This window comes from Cupressus sempervirens, chromosome 3, assembly GCF_028749045.1.
Source record: "Cupressus sempervirens isolate cs-2001-9-10 chromosome 3, ASM2874904v1, whole genome shotgun sequence".
NCBI classification, from domain to species: domain Eukaryota; kingdom Viridiplantae; phylum Streptophyta; class Pinopsida; order Cupressales; family Cupressaceae; genus Cupressus; species Cupressus sempervirens.
In genome coordinates, this window is record NC_143120.1 from 722,527,984 (window position 1) to 722,545,495 (window position 17,512).

Below are 17,512 nucleotides of genomic sequence, written 5' to 3' on the forward strand. Positions count from 1 at the left end.
TATTATCTTTTTTAAAAGGTGAATCACTAGTGGTGGATGACCTACCTATTGAATTTTAGAAAGATTGTATAGAGTGGATAGTGGATGGCATATTTGAGGTCTATGAGGAAGAAATTTTAAAAATGTTAATTGGGTGAGGACATCAACAACCTATACCATCAAATTATTACCAAAGGAAAGAGATCGATGAAATATTACAAAATGTAGGCCAATCACCCCTTTGAATGTTTCATATAAAATCTTTAGTGAATTGTTTCTTAAATTAATTGTACATGTGTTCAAAGAATATTCTCATACATATTATCATGTTATTAATTTAAGCACATGTTTGTACATGCATTTCTAATTCAAGTTCACTTAACTTGAGTCATGTCTAGTGTAATTCAGCTTAATTGGACTCTAACTTATAAATCCCGCATATCATACACCTCCAACATGCATATCTAGATCTATCTTTATTTTTCAATTAGTCTTTCACATAATTTTAGAGCTGTTGTTTTCCATAAAAACAATTGATATTTCGAATTTATAATCTTACGAATTATTTCTTCTACTTTACATATAAACTATAATTTTAATATTTGGTTCTATAAGAACTTAACTATATATAGAAATAATGGAAAACGCTGGCTGATATTGAGGACTAAACACACATAAAATATTATCTACAATTGATTTCAGTTGAACTCACATGAAAATGGTTGTTTTGTTTTGATTCTTCATACCGAAAACGTCTGTTTTGTGTTGATTCTTATTCTTTATGCCAATATTGATTCTTATTCTTCATGCCAAAATGTTTGTTCTGTTTTGATTCTTCATGCACCAAAAGTGTGCATCCATTATCTTTGTTATAGGTCTGCTGATTTCAATTATGCTCTTCTTAGTCGTATCTCCCTTGTCTAAATTGCCCTTAGCTTGCTCGTATTTCCCTTGTCTAAATTGCCCATAGCTTCAAAAGCTTATGTTTATGTTAGCCTGCGATGAATTGAAAATCAAGCATGGCAGATTCCTCAAGTCTAGTGAAAAATATATTAGTTTGTTTAATTTTGTTGGCACCGTGGACAGCTTCTGCAGCCCTTGTCTGGCATAAATTCAAGGTGAGCATATATTCTAAGCATAGACTATAAGAGGTTGAATTGGGGGCGAGCCTAACTGTGTCACAGATTGTAACACGGAGACGATCGTGACAGTGAATGGACGGTATCCTGGCCCAACTATTTACGTTCACGAAGGTGATAATCTTGTGGTTAAACTGCACAACAAGGGACCGTATAATGTGACCATACACCAGTGGTAAGTGGTTACAATTAAGACTAAAGACCAAAATTTATCCATGTCAAGCTAAACATTAGGTACTGGGAGATTTTATTAATTATGATTTGTGGCAGGCATGGGGTGAAGCAGTTGAAGTCATGTTGGGCAGACGGACCTTCCTACATAACGCAGTGTCCCGTTACTCCAGGGAATAAGTTTACTTACAACTTTACAATCACAGAACAAGAAGGGACGTTGTGGTGGCACGCACATATTTCGTATTTGAGAGCCACTGTGCATGGAGCACTGGTCATAAAACCCTGGCTTGGAAAGGCTTATCCATTTCCTAAACGGAATTTCAATTATTCTAGGTTACTATTTAGCTTTCTAAGCTAGATGGATCAGGTGGAATCTTTAAACAAAAATAAACATAGAAAGTAGGGATTTACCTGTTTAAACATTACATATTAACTTCTATTCTTAAGTTAAAAATATTAAAATTAAAAATATTAAATAGTTAAAGTTGACTTTTTTTTCTAAATTTAATTTTTTCCTGACGCTCACAAGAAATGAGACCCTAGAAAATAGACCAGAACCAAAAAATTAAACTACTAGACCAGCAGAAAAAACCAGTGACTAGCAGCCACACATCAACACCCAGCAACAAACCGATAACTAGCAGCCACACACCAGCGCTAACTCTGACACAACAACCACTCCACAACACAGGACTGCTACTTGCTCGGCTCCTTGAACTTCTCATGGAAGGAGGGACTGCTTAGAAGGCCTAGATGAAGCCACATACCCAAGATCAGGGCCAAGATCAGCCTCCTACTTATAAACCAGCTGAAGACCCTCCTCTTTACCACGATACTTCTCCTGCCCATTTTCCCTTTTGTTTCCTTTCCTCCAACTCGCCTTGAATCCCTGCACCAATGGCCTTTTTCACTTTGTCCTAGGAAGATCTCTGTTGAGTAGTCAATTCCTTAATCTGATCATCCAGCTGAACCTAGGATCCCTTCATAGATGCCAGAGCACAAAGATACCAATCTCTGAAATCTGCTCCTCCAAAATCTCCCAGTGATGCATTTTATCACCAAAATCTCTTTTTACTTTCTTTCAGCCATTTTTAAACATCACATATTAAGGAGAAAATTAAGTAGAAATAAAATAAGTCAATTTTGACTATTTAACACTTTTAATATTAGAATGAAATTTAGTATATGATGTTTAAACTCGAAGACTTAAATTATAATGAAGAACATGAAATAATGAATTAATAGATGCAATTGCAGAAACTAGCCGTATATCAGTCAAAAGGGGAAGAAGCTACTTGCTGAGGATCGTAAATGCTGGCATGCTTCGTGCATCCTTCTTCAAAGTTGCTACGCACAAAAAGACTGTTGTGGCAGTGGATGCCGTTCATAAACCCAGGAAACACAATGGATGTGCTCATAACAGCCAACCAGAAGCCAGGGCGCTACTATATTGGCGCCCGCGCATATGACAGTGCTTCTCTTGGGCTAAAGATCAATACCACTGCAACTGCAATATTGGAATACAAATCCCACATTAATATATATCTCCCACCGCCACACTTGCCCAACTTTACTGCATCGGACACTATTAAGGAGAATAGTACTTTATTATAATGTGTTTTATTAAGAAGAAAAGTGTAGTATCATAAGAAATCTTTTGCAAAACAGTTTTATAGATATCTTTTTATATCATAGAACTAAATCTTCTAATTATAAAACCTATATGAAATATTGATGAATATTTGTCATATCATTCAAGACAAATCTTCTTTTAATTAGTAAATTTTTAAGGTAATCACAATTCTTTTTATAGAAGAGATTATTTGCAATTTCATTTAAGAAGTTCCAATAAAATTAGCATAATAAAATTAGTCATAGATGATCCTTATTAATATTGTCAAAATCATAGACATAAATTCACTTTTGACTTAGTTTATGATTTTCGGATTTTATGCAAGTAATTATATCATAAGTATAAATGAAAAATATTTTGTAGATTGGTGTCTGGGTAAGATTAATTTCAAATACTAGAATTGTATAGCACAATTTAAAAAAGATACTTGTTTTCTACTTCATGAAATCATAAAATAATCATATTCTAATAGACTAGAAAAGGCAAAAAAAGAAGGGTGATAATATTCTATGTCTAGCCTTCTAAAGTTTCATTTATTATTTAGGAGACTATCAAGTTTTAATACAACCATTATGTCACTATCCATACTACTATATCTATAGTGCAAGATAGCTTCTTGTTGTTGTTATTATTGACCATAAATTTCAATGTCTTTGATTACTTCTTAGACATTTAGTCCTCAAACATGAACCGACATAACTATTTTAGATTTGTGAATGTTCTTTGCATTGTAAAGTGACCTAACTAATTTTTCTTACAAATTGATGGTCAATGATCTTAAACTTTATGCTACAAAAAGGTGTAAATATAATATATGGACTAAAATAGAAAAAAGGTTCACTAACATATCAACTTTTAAATTCCTACATCAAGAAATTAGATTCACTGCCTACAACTTTGACCATGTTTCTATCTCATGTCAACATGAATCAAGAAATATGGAGGAGGTCATAAATAATCAAGTTCAACTATTGCTTCATTAAAGGAAATTTAATTTTTTTTACCATTCTCATTCTACTAGTTGAAGCAACTAGGGATTTATGGCTAATAGGCATCTCTGTGAATATATATTAGTCTCACAAATGCTGCACATTTAGTTTGTTATCAATATTATCTCAATTATTACTCGGATGATAAGGAGTATTTATATTTAACATCTTTAGGTGTTTTGATAGTGTATAAATAAATAAAAAATTAATGAATATTAAAAAAAGTGACAATTATTATATCATAATTAGCATTATGAATAATTATTTTTAAATATGTCAAACATGTGTACAAGAATACCAATTATAAGAATTTTAAATTGTTTCTATTTTGTACACATAAATTGTCCCATATCCCCACTTTCAATATAACCTTTTTCCTTCAACTCACCCATATCACACGATGTTATATACATATATAGATAGTCTTCTTGGCTTAGAAGCAATTCTCATTTATTTAAATCATAAAATCTATCTTATATAGTTATTTTTCAATAGAATTATTTTCATATATACCTACCATTCACCCAATCATAGTTTTGAGTTATTTTAATAGTTTAGTATCACTAAAAACTAGTACATATTTAGATTTAAAAGATGTATATAAATTGAAGTCATCTTATTTTAACAAAATTTACATGAGTTGTATTTAAATATTGAATAAATTTCTAGATTAAAAATTAGTACTTTTACAATTTATCTCAACCAAAATTTTCAATTAAATTGATCCAATAGTACAATACCTCATATTAGTGCACATTTAATTTATGATTTGAGAGGAGTGAATATTGATTCTTATTTCATGTGTTAAGTCATCCTTTTTTTTATATCAATAAGATGCAAATGCTCATTTTTTATAATAATTTTTTAAAATTACATATTACCTCATTCAAGTGCAAGTACCAGGAAAAAAAGAATGAGGTTAAGAAAACCCCCAATGTAACCTAAGACCAAAGTCTTGTAAAAGGTATAGATGCCCAATTTAGGGTCTTGAAGAGGGCATGCCCTCTTTTACATATTATAGATGAATACATAGTTTATATTAAGTTATTTATATATAATTGAAATCAATGTCAAAAAAATCTCTCAGTGGAGAGACTACAAGATACTTATTACGAGCATGAACATTACCCCAATACTATATCCTTCCTATTAATCTCTAGGACCGCTAAAGTACTATAGAGAAAACCAAACCAGTTAAGGGAAACTAACCAAGATAATCATCTAGTGTTGAAAATCTGTCAAGCAATAACCACAACAATGACCTCTCCAGACTGGAAAAATTGTTAAGACCTCAATCATAAATTTGAATATTTCCCAATAATGGAATTGAAACATAACAGTTCTTACTATGCGGACCTTCCATCGTAAAAGAGTTAAATCATAGAAAGCCAACCAAAGATAAAGATATTTCATAAATCAAAATCATACTTTCTCACAATTTAGAACTTGTCCAAACCAGAAAGAATAGATAAGATGATAGTTTGACAAACCTATTTTTTTATGATTAATCCTATATTAGATATAAAGTGAATGTATATATAGATAACTTTAATTAAATAGGTAAGACCACCACAAGGATGGGTAATTACCAAGAAGTGCCCTCTAGAGAGAGAAGGTTTGAACGTCTCGATAGGAAAAAAGAACAAAATCAAAAGAAAGATGAGAAGAAGGATAAATCTAATGCTATGGAGGAATTAAAGTTCCTTGAAGCCAAAATTGAAGTGAAAGATGACACTAAGAATGAGGACACAAAAGATGTTGATTATGTTGAGGAAGAGGATGAAAGCTATGATTAGGAGGACAAGGATGTGAGAATAGTTGAACAAGAGGCTATAATTGAAGTGGATCTAGGAGGGGACACAAAGGACCACATCAAGACTATGAAGGTTAATGCTTAGATACAAGGGGGCTAGAGCCACAAGGATGAAGACCAAGAAAAGAATACGAAGATAGAAACCCTTATTAAAGAGTTAAAGAGCTAGAAATAAAGATATCCAATAGAGTGAATGCTATTTAAAGAAAAATGAAGTCCTTGGATAATATGTATAAAGAGACCATCACAAACCTTGAATTGGTGGTCTTTGCTAAGACATTCTGTAAAGTCCAAAGGGAAATCATGGAGAAAATGGTCTTTGGTGTTGTCACTGGGAAAAGTAGGATGCGAAAGATAAATGAAGTAGACACTAAAGACAAGGAAAAGAAACATGATGGAAAATATGTCACTGACTAGCAAGAGTAGTTCTCCCAGCTAGTCAAAGACTAGAATGATATTACGAAAGCTTATGTATTTTTTTAATTTCTAGTTTGTTTTGATAACCTCTTGTAGAGGTGTTAAAACTTATAAAAGTACTTTGAAATTTAAGATGTTTTTCTATGCTTTGAACTTATGCTACTTTAATTTTAGCAAGTTTTTGATTGATAAGAACTTACATTATATAAAGCTTTTAAACTATAAAAACTACGTTTTATTCATAAAGTTTAATTATCGAGTCTTATTTTTTGGATTGATCTCTATGTATGCATGTTGTTTAGTAGGTTTAGTTTGATGCTATCTTTGATCAGTTTTATTACTACTCTCATGATGTGTATTCATAGCTTTGGTAAGTTTTGGTTTGAGTTTTTGATAATTTAGTGGGAGTGAATTTCTCTATGGGGTATGTGCAGGATCATGGTGTGCCAAACTATACCCTTAAGTGGTATTGTAAAATCAACAAATTAAGTAAATATGTCAACTTGATGTGCAATTTTGAACTAGTTATAAATGTTATATTAAAAATTTGTAACAATATAATCTGTAGAAAATTAATTGTAGTTTTTTAACTACTAGGTTTTATTTGAAAATAATCTAATCTAGTCGATGAAAAAACAATATTTTTATACTAGATACGACAAAACTTTCATGACAAAAATAAGCAAAATGTGTATGTCTAACAACCATAATCACAATCAAATAATAATATTTTTTTATAAGATTCTAGATGTAAGAAGTAGACTCACGCTCAAATGTGACACATATTTTTGGGTATTTTTATTCCAAGAAAATAATTAATTATGAGCTTTTTGCTACAACATTTTCAAAAAAGGCTTGTGCTTGACAACCTTAACTAATGCAAAACAATAGAAAATTTCATTTTCCTTTTCTCTTTATTGAAGTAGATGAAGCATAGAATGTGACACATCTTTCGAATTTCAAAATTGTTTTAATGTTTAAAAGTTATAGCTATTTTTTAATTAGCATGTCAATTAACACTTTATAGCTAATTCCATTAGAAAATAAGTAAAAAATACTTACTAAACTCATAATTTGAAAGACATTATATTGATGAAAAGATGAGAACATTCTTAAGTAACCCTTTTCATTTAATTGAATTTGGGCAAAAAAAGTCGTCAACTACACTCTAAAAGTCAGAAACCCATTGAAGAAAGATAAAAACACATTTTTAGGATTTTTTTGCGTTGACCATGTAGGCTTGGTATCCAAAGCACTACCAAGCATAAATCAAATGCCTGGTATATCTGTTATTTGATTTCCTTATAAAAAAAAGATAATTTTCAATTTTTTATAATATTACTTATTACCTCTTTTGAGGACCCTTAATTTGAGGTTTTTTTTTATAAGGACTTAGGATCCTTAACCACACATACACTAGTTTAGAACGATAAAAAAAAGGGTCATAGGGTACCCTATGATATGTTTTGACCCATTCAAACACATTGTCTATGTCCTTAGGTATCCTAGGATCAAATGGGTCAAAAGGGGTCATAGAGTACCCTATGATCCCTTTTGAACTATTTGAAAAAATTATCTATGTTGTTAGGGGTCTTAGGGTTCTTAAGCATACATAATCTGATCGAATGGTTCAAAAGGGATCATAGGGTACCCTATGACCCATTCGAACACATTATCTATATCATTAGGGGTCCTAAGACCCCAAAGAACTCATAATATTATCTAATAGGTGAAAAAAGATCATAGGGTACCTTGTAGCCTCTTATGACCTATTCAAGAAGATTATTTATATTGTTAGCATCCCTACAATCCCTAAGTAGACATAATGTGGTCAAATGGTTCAAAATAGGTCATTTGGTACACTATGGACCCTTTTTACCCATTGGAAGACATTATCTATTTACTTAATAGTCCAAAGGAGTTACATGGTACCATATGACCTTGTTTGACCTATTTGAATATATGAGATATGTCTGCAAGACTCCTACGACCCCTAAGAACATATATTATCATTGAGTGAGTTGAAAGGAGTCATAAGTTATCTTATGATCCATTATGATCCCTTTCGACCCATCTGAACATATGAGATATGTCACAATGGATACTAGCACCCCTAGGGACATATGTTGTAATTAAATGGGTCAAAAAGGGTCATAGGTTACCCTATGAACCTATGACCTTTTTTAACCCTTTCGAACATATGATAAATGTCTATAGGGATCCTAGGACCCCTACGAACATATGTTTTCATTGAATGGGTCAAAAGGGGTCCTAGGTTTCTCAATGACCCCCTTTGACCCATCTGAACATATGAAATATGTCCCCAGGGATCCTAGGATCCATAGGGACATATGTTGTTATTGAATGGGTTAAAAGGATCATAGTTTTTTCTTATGATTCCTTTGGACCCATTTGAACATGTTAGATATATCCTTAGGGATCTTACGACCCCTAGGGTCCTATGTTGTCATCGATTGGGTTGAAAGGGGTCATAGGTTTTCTTGTGACACTTTTCAAGCCTTTTAAACATGTGATATATGTCCATAGGGGTCTTACAACAACTAGGGACATATGTTGTCATCAAATGAGTCAAAAAGGTTTATAGGTTCTCCTATGATCCTTTTTGGCCCTTTAGAACATGTGAGATATATCCCTAGGGGTCGTAGGATCCCTAGGGACATATGTTGTCATCAAATGGGTGAAAAGGGGTCAAAGGGTATCCTAGGGGTACCTAAGACCCCTAGACACATAAATCATTGTATCCAATAGGTCAAAAGGGATTTAGGTTTTTTTTGACATCTTTCAACCCATTCAAACATATGAAATATGTCCCTAGGGGATCTAGGACCCCTTGTGACATATATTATCATAAAATGGGTTGAAAGTAGTCACAAGTTTCCCAATGACCCCTTTTGAGCTTTTTGAAGAGGACCCCTAGGGACATATGTTGTCATTGAATGGATTGAAAGGGGTCATAGGTTTCTCTATGACCCCTTTCAACCCATTCAAACATATAGGATATGTCTCTAGGGGTCGTAGGACCCTTAGAGACATATGTTGTCATGCATTGGGTCAAAAAAGGGCATAGGGTAGCCTATGAAACCTTCTAATCCATTAGAAAATGTGAGATATGTCCTTAGGGGTCCTAGGCTCCCTAGGGACATATTTTGTCATCAAATGAGACAAAATATGTCATAGGTTACCCTATAACCCCGTTTGACACTTTTGAATATAAGAAATATGTCCCTACGAGTCCTAGTGCCACTAGGGACATATAATGTTAAAAGGGGTAATAGGTTTCCCTATGACCCCTTTCAACCCTTTTGAATATGTGAAATATATCCCTATGCATCCTAGGATCCCTAGGGATAAATGTAATCATTGAATGGGTCAAAAGGGGTCATAGGCTTCGGTATGACCCCTTTCGACCATTTTTAATAGGTGAGATATGTTTCTAGAGATCCTAGGACCACTAGGGACATATGTTGTCATAAAATGGGTTAAAAGGGGTCAAAATTTTCCCTATGGCCCCTTTTTATGCTTTTGAACATGTGAGATATTCCTCTAGTGGTCCTAGGATCCTTAGGGATATTTGTTGTCATCAAATGGGTCGAAAGGTGTCATAGCTATCTCTACTAACCCTTTTAACATATTCAAGCATATGAGGTATGTCCTTAGGGGTTTTAGGACCCACAGGGACATATCTTATCATCAAATGGGTTGAAACCTATGACCCATTTTTTTCCCATTCAAGCACATGAAATATCTCCCTAGGGGACCTAGGAACCCTATGGACATATGTTGTCATTCAATGGTTCAAAAGGGGTCATAGGTTTCCCTATGACTCCTTTGGACCCATTCAATCAAATGATATATGTCCCTGGGGGTCCTAGGACCCATAGGGATACATGTTATCAAATGGGTTAAGAGGGGTCATAGAGTACCCTATGACCCCTTTCAATCTATTTTAACATGGGTATGTGCAAGATCATGGTGTTCCAAAAAGTGATGATATGAAAATGTTTTAGTTTTAAAATGTTTAAAATTATTTAATAATTCATTCTAAAAAATTTCACACCCATTTTGATACCAAAGAAAAAAGTAATACCATACCTTTTCAAGTACTCGATCTCATATCGAGTACCCAATTTGGGATCAGGTCCTAGAAACCTGTGGCCACAAAATAAAAAATAAAAAGCTAAGCATCATTTTTTCATTGTTGGTTCATTGTTTAAGTTTTTGTTTGGGGCCCATATCGTGTATACAATCCAAGATCGAGTATAGGATCCTTTCTCACCTAAATCCATCAAAGATAAGTGATTTTTTTGGTTTTTTTGAATATTTAAATTTAACTCTATTTAAAATAAGGTTTTTTATATAAAAATAAATCTTTTTTATCATTTTAATTATAAACTCTCAATACAACTAGTATTTCTTGAATTATTTCCAATTTAATAGGCATTGTTGACTTGAATGATGGTGATAACAATGAACCATGAAACAATGTTCCTCAAAACCCTCTGCCAAATATTCCACAAACCCATTAAAATCCTCAACCTCCACCAACCAATACACTACAATAAAATATTACTGAAGTTCTGAGGGGTTTTCAAACAACATATAACAATATACCTACATTGGCTCCCATGTTATCCATGTTAAACACCATAGTGGATAATATCCAAATACTCATGAATCAACAAAATAATTATCTTCACGGGTGTGAGTAAATGCATGCCCTATTTGATGATGGGTCAGACCATGATGAGGTTGTGGCTTTAAACATAACCAAAGATGATATAGTTAACCTTTATGTGAACCCAAAAATTGTTAAAGCAGTAGAATGGTCAAAATCTAAATTATCAGTTAAATGGTGCACAAATGAGGCTATGTGTGCAAACTTTTGGCATCACTAGTGAATTTTTTCGACAAACCACCACACAAAAATTTAGAGATCCCATGCTATTTCATTCAAAAACTATATGCTATTTTTTTCATGGGCCTCAAGGTGAACTACTAGAGTATGAGGCCCAACATGGCTCAGGAGGAGGAGCTCCCTAGGATAGATCCTTTACCCATTGGAAGAAACCTGACACTTTTTTCCCCCCTACTAATGTCTCCCCCCTCCTCTAGTGCATCATCCTGATATCATTGTGGAGGATTTCTCTAACACTATCAGAGTCATCCACAGATTGAGTAGCTTGTTGATCTCCCAAACTAGTTCAGTGTTGCCTCCCTGTGTTGATGATGTTGGAGTGAGTTCATCACTAGTGGTTACGTCTCATGTTTGTGTACCCAATACATCCATAATGTGCAAGAATATTTATCTTGGTCCCATTGGTGATAATTCAAAGTATCAATTTCTATTTGGGGAGGAGTATATGATACTCACATCTACCGAGACTGTAGACCCTAAGGTGAAAAAAAAGGGGCATGCAGAGCCATGGGCTCTATGTCACTAATTATAAACATTTTTTGGTTATAACATAGTTGATTTAAACTTAATCTTTATAGTAGAATAATTTTAACCCATTCTGACTTATAATGTATGTGATCTGCATTCATGTTTAGTTGATGACTGAGGAGGAGCTGAGAAAATTTGATGATGTCATGCTCTTGGATATTTCATTTGGCCTTGTGCTCTCATTTATTTTCTATTTGATACTAGAGCATACATGGTTTCTAATCTTTCTTTTCTCTTGTAGGTATCACCTCATAGTGGGGGAGAGAGTGCAGGGGGTGAGCCACAATACATTGACAAGGGAAAGGTAATTAGGTGTTTTAAAGTGATTAAATATTGATGCATACTCTTAGCTTGTGTGGTAATGAAATTTAATTACATTCTTTATTATATAGGGCATTGCCCTACTAGTGATGAGTCCAGGCAGATTTGACATCGCAAGCCCTCTAGCATTTCTATTTGCAGTGAGCCCCATCGTATGTAGTTATATCATTTATTTTTTATTTTCCTTCCTTTCATAAATATTTTTAAAATTTATTTCCATGAAATTAACAACTAAACTTTTGTATCTTGTAGGAAACACCAAGTGCTCAGAAGGCTAGATGTGAGAGTTATGTATCTTTGCTAAGGCAACCGATGCTTCTAGAGGAAGGGTCGAAATAGGTATGTTTTAGTTTGAATTCTTGACTATGTTTTAAGATTTTAGTATGCTATCAATTATAATGATATGGTTTAAATCATAAATCCATCTCACAATTGTACTTGAACATATATATGCCATAACTGACGAGGTTCAAGTATTGTCAAGGACATATAGGAGGACTCCTAACCATCGCATGAGGTTGACAAGAGAGAAAAATGATGAAAGTTTGAAACTATAAATATTCATTCAAAAATGATCATTATGCATTTTATCATGCCCAAAAATTATAGGGAAAAATGAGAAAAACTACATTTCTTTTCAAAAGATAACCAAGGAATTCTTATAAGGAAACTATACATTGTCAATATGGTTGTCGAATGATTAGCAGTTTGGGGTAACTAATAGGTATGATTATAGGGTTACAACATACTTTCTATACCTACCCGAAGTGGTCCTTACTAGGTTGGTTGAAAGTTCATCTCAAAGTGGCATTGGAAACTAGAGGAGTAGTTTATTGATGTAACATCAAAATTAGATGGAAAGAACTCAACTTCTTGTTAGCTCTCAATGTGTGTAATATAGAATACTAGATTATATGACTTACACACTTTGATTCCTAGTTTAGATGTCATAATTGTCTTTCGATTAAATGGTGCATATGTATTTTCATTTATCTTACATACAATTTATAAGTAATCTCCAGGCACAAACTTGAAGGGCATTGAGTCAACTAAAAGCTAATTCTAGTCATTACACAATCTACATGTGATATAATACAAGTAAATTATATTTTTAAAACATCCAATATTTTACTTTTATGATAAGTTCTTCAATACATTTTATATATTAAGTTCAAATATTATACATCATTGAGTAAATTGTTTGCATAGAGATTTTGTAAATCTTTATCAAAAATGAAATATAGATATATGCATGCTTCTTGATCGAATGCATTTCTTGCATATCATAAATGCAATTAGCATAAGATGAAATTTATATATGAGTATGTTACATTGACATACTCACCATTCATGAAGTAAAATGTTTATTTTATATCATCTAATGAATATCATCTAATAATGGTATTAATGTATTTAATAAGTATAACTAAAAAAAAGACTTGCCCTCTTCTAAACCCCCACACTACACCCTTACACTACCTATTTTTGAATTTATGTTCCTAAAAACAAGATGAATTAAATGAATAAATTTATGCATACAAGTTGTAGATTGATTTTAAGATAACATTTCTCTTATGTGTAACATATGATATTAAACTTATGATATATATCATTATTGTATTTAAATCAATTGGTATTAACCTATTCACCAATTAAGACAACCATACTATATGTAAATTTAGTAATTATAAAATTAAAGCTAACCTATACTTATTTATTTATCACAAATAGTCTACTAACTATTAACTAATACCACCCTCTAAATTATATTACATCAACCCAAATGCTAACTCCCATCACAAATAAACTTACATTGTGAACTAGCCATAATCCCCAAACCCCTAACCAATTTCCCACTATCCTAAATACTCCAGAAATCTATATCCTAATTGATAATTCTACATACTACCAATACTAATCCTCTACCATGTCCCCACCTATCCATGTGACATTTCTTCTCTCAAACCCATCAGAATATTTTGATGCATTCCTAACAAGCTCTAATTCCTAAGCCCCCTTATTAACCTTTATAATTCCTTCCCATACTCGAGCACTATACTTGAGCACTAGTATGCCATGACTCCCAAGCTCACATGTCCCTCATTCTTGCATGGATGGTAGTGCAACCTATCAAGGTGTTGACTACTGACAAGACCAAGGGTTGAGACTAAGGTGGGGTTAGGATAGACTCAATAGCCAATACTAGTCCATATACCTAGTATGTGGGGGAGGGTGATGTGTTAGGGAGTGGTCCTAACCCAAAGGCCATTCAATAGTGGCTACAGGGCAACATATATGCACCTGTAGCCAATGTTGAATAGTGGAAGTGTTCTAAAATTTCATTAAATAAAGGTGCATTTAAGTTGCACCATAGACAATTTCAATGGTTCATATGGTATTTGTACACATTTTAAGATATTATAGTATGATTGTGACTTTTTTACACAAGCCCTAGTCATAGGTTCTTTTGAGTTAGCCTCTTTTTCAAACTTGGTAATATTTGGCTTGATACCCCTTATGACCAATATTATTTAATTGAATTTTAATTTAGAAGATTCTAAAGCATATTCTTTAAGAATACTTTATTGGACTATATTAGCTAGGACTTATTTTCTCATCCCACATACAAAAACCAAAGAGTTAGATATACATCTACAACATGTTTCCTTGTATGAAGGTTTTACTCTATTATATATTTCTTCTTCTTCCTCCATACAAAAATGATATTGTGGATCTTAGTAAGGTAGTGGTATGAAGCTACTTTAATACTTCATTGTAGGTATCTACTTAAATGAAGTTATTTTAAATCATTTAAACAATATACTTATCTCAAGCAATGCAATGAAACAAGATCAATGGAACTAATGAATTCCTCATTCCTATCAAACATGAGACTTAAATGATATTTCTCATTGAACTAAATGCATGGTAGAATCCCTTTATATAGTCAATATTTTGAGAAAACATGATCTAGAATTGGTTCTTGATTCAACATGAAAAAAATGCATCGATACATGTGCATTCCTCAAGTTTTCAAGAGAAATGGCTATGCTTGAAATGAATATTTTTCCTACCCAACTATGATATAATAATCTTTCCCTTTCTCATTTCAAATATTTTCATAACATAGAATTTCACAATGCAATTATATATGATCACACCCCTAATCTCTTTGCTTCCTTCATGGAACCAATCTTCACAATGATTTACATAAGATAAACATACCACTTTTAGAATACAACACACAAAAGACACAAGTGAATAGTTCAACTTTTACAATACATTATATAATGACATGGAGAAATATTTCATCTTTTCAAATGCATTACAAATCACATATCCCTTCCTTGTTTCACCAATACATGGGTGACACTAAAATTTTTCCTTGGATGCAATGAGCACAAAACCTATAAATACATTTTAAACAAGAACCATGGAGGCTCACCTCCCATCCTAGGCTTCCATGAAGCCAACCACCGAGCTAGGGAAAACAAGGCTCAACTAGTTGCACACAAACATCTTACCATGCATGAAAGAACAACATCACAATGCATTTACAATTCCTCCCAAGGTTTTACATAATGATTCACCATTGGTATCATAATCATAGGGTGAAGGTGTTCTTTTCAAAGAGGAGACTTTCCATATCAAATACTATGTGCAATAAGAAATTTCCATGCCCTTTTGGAGCTTTCATAATCAACAATTTCCATGCCCTAGGGGATTTCATAATCCTCCTCCTCTTCAAAATATATTTACAAACACACTACCATCAACTATATATTTCTTGGAGCCCATACTCAATAAACTTCCTCTCTCCATCATACTTCAATTATCACTCTGATATGAATGGTTATGGCATACAATGGAGCCCATACTTCAAGATTCTCAACTACATTGTCAAGCCCAACTAAGCCCTTCACCTTGGACTTTTCTTCCCTTCCCAAAGGGTGAGTGTAGTCCTCACACTCATAAGAAACATACATAACAAAACAAGGAAAAAAAATCTGCAAGAGAAATCCATTTCAAAACAATGACACATAACAACAATCTCAACACAAAGACATTACAATAATTTTAGCACAAAATGAACAAGAAAAAAATCATTGAGAAAGTGCAATGAGAGTCATGGCATAGACACAAACCTTGGTCCAAGCTAAAGGAAAAATAAAATTTTTTGAAGAGCTCCCTTCTCCTTAGACCTTCCTCTTCTAAACCCTAATTGTCTCTAAACTTACAGAGTGGGTGAACTCCCCAATAGTTTGTCCCAGTTCACTAAAAAGGCTCTTCTACTATCTCATTTTTGGAAAAAATAACAAGCCACTATCTCTTACAACTTTGTCCCTACCAAATTTATGATGCCAAACTTGGACAAGTCTAAAATGACAAAGGCTATTAACAAGTATAATGGGAGATTTGTTCCAAAATATTGAGCCTTTCATATTTTACAAAAAAAAATTAAAGAGGTTGTTTAGTAGAGCACACAAATATGGAAAGTGATCTATCAGCTGAAAATGAAAAAGGCTATTGAGCAAGCACCGAAGGAAGTAGGTGAAGAAAAAGTAGAACAAAAGGTAGTAGAAATGATAAATGATGAATCTATAAGGGAAGTACATGGGGAAGGCACTATAGAGGCAAAAACTAAGGAAGAGCAATAGCAAGACTAGAATGTACTAGAAGTACATATGCAAAGGTGGGGATAACTCATTCTACAACTCAATTTTTGAATTGGTGGAAGAGTGCATTGGTTAGGGGGTCCCCTAGGCTAGCTAGGAACTAAAATATTTAAATTTAGGAAACTAACATGTTATGTCACTCTGTGGCCACATATTGACCCTCTAAACTCCTTGTCAAGTTTGAATTCGAATTCACCTTGATGGTGGCCCATCCTATCTTTTCTTCGAGTGGATTTTCTTAAATCTTTTGAAGGGAAATTAGTTCAAGGTTAAGTGCGCAACCATGACCAAAACCCTAGGTGACATGTCATCAACACATAAACAATAGCAAATGTTAAGTGGCACATTAAAATACATTACACATCACCATGACATGTCCCTAATGCATTTATGAAATTAAGTTTACCACACACATGCAAACTCACATTTACAAAATAAACACATCACAATGAGGCTTTGAATCTTCTAAAGATTTTCCTTAGCTATACTTTGTCTACATAAGTTTGGATCTTGTTTCCCTGATTAATTTTCACGGTTCAATTTCCTACACACTAAACTTGAACATTAGTAGTCCAATGAAAATCATATAAAAATACATGTGTATATGTGTACAAAAAATTAATATTGCATAACTCACATTGACTAGCATATTCACTTATCACAATTAACTTTCCTTTCTAATTATTTTCATATGAAATATTTAAAGCATTAAAATATCAAAATTTGGATATCCACATCAATCTCTGCTTAACGCCAATAGTGGCATGTTGTGATGGTTAAGTTGTTGCGTTGTTATCCTTGCCATCCAGGTTCAAATCTCATGGGGATGAGGTCCCCCGTTTGTGGCCTCACTGGTTCATAGCTCCAGGTCAAAGCATTGGTGGTACCGGTGGGCGTGTCGCGCCAG

General features: G+C 33.3%; 1 protein-coding gene across 1 annotated transcript; it reads left to right on the forward strand.

Annotated features, from left to right (window-relative positions):
* The first annotated feature begins 956 nt into the window (after positions 1 to 956).
* Positions 957 to 3,039, forward strand: LOC149568806 (laccase-12-like). The gene is made up of 2 exons (XM_089817626.1): positions 957 to 1,293; positions 1,389 to 3,039. Exon 2 carries the CDS (start codon positions 2,604 to 2,606, stop codon positions 2,904 to 2,906), a length of 303 nt encoding a protein of 100 aa, XP_089673752.1. The 5' UTR covers positions 957 to 1,293; positions 1,389 to 2,603; the 3' UTR covers positions 2,907 to 3,039.
* The last annotated feature ends 14,473 nt before the right edge of the window (positions 3,040 to 17,512 follow it).

Coding starts and splice junctions, on each gene's coding strand:
- LOC149568806 (XM_089817626.1), top strand. CDS start 2,604: ATGCTGGCATGCTTCGTGCATCCTTCTTCAAAGTTGCTACGCACAAAA.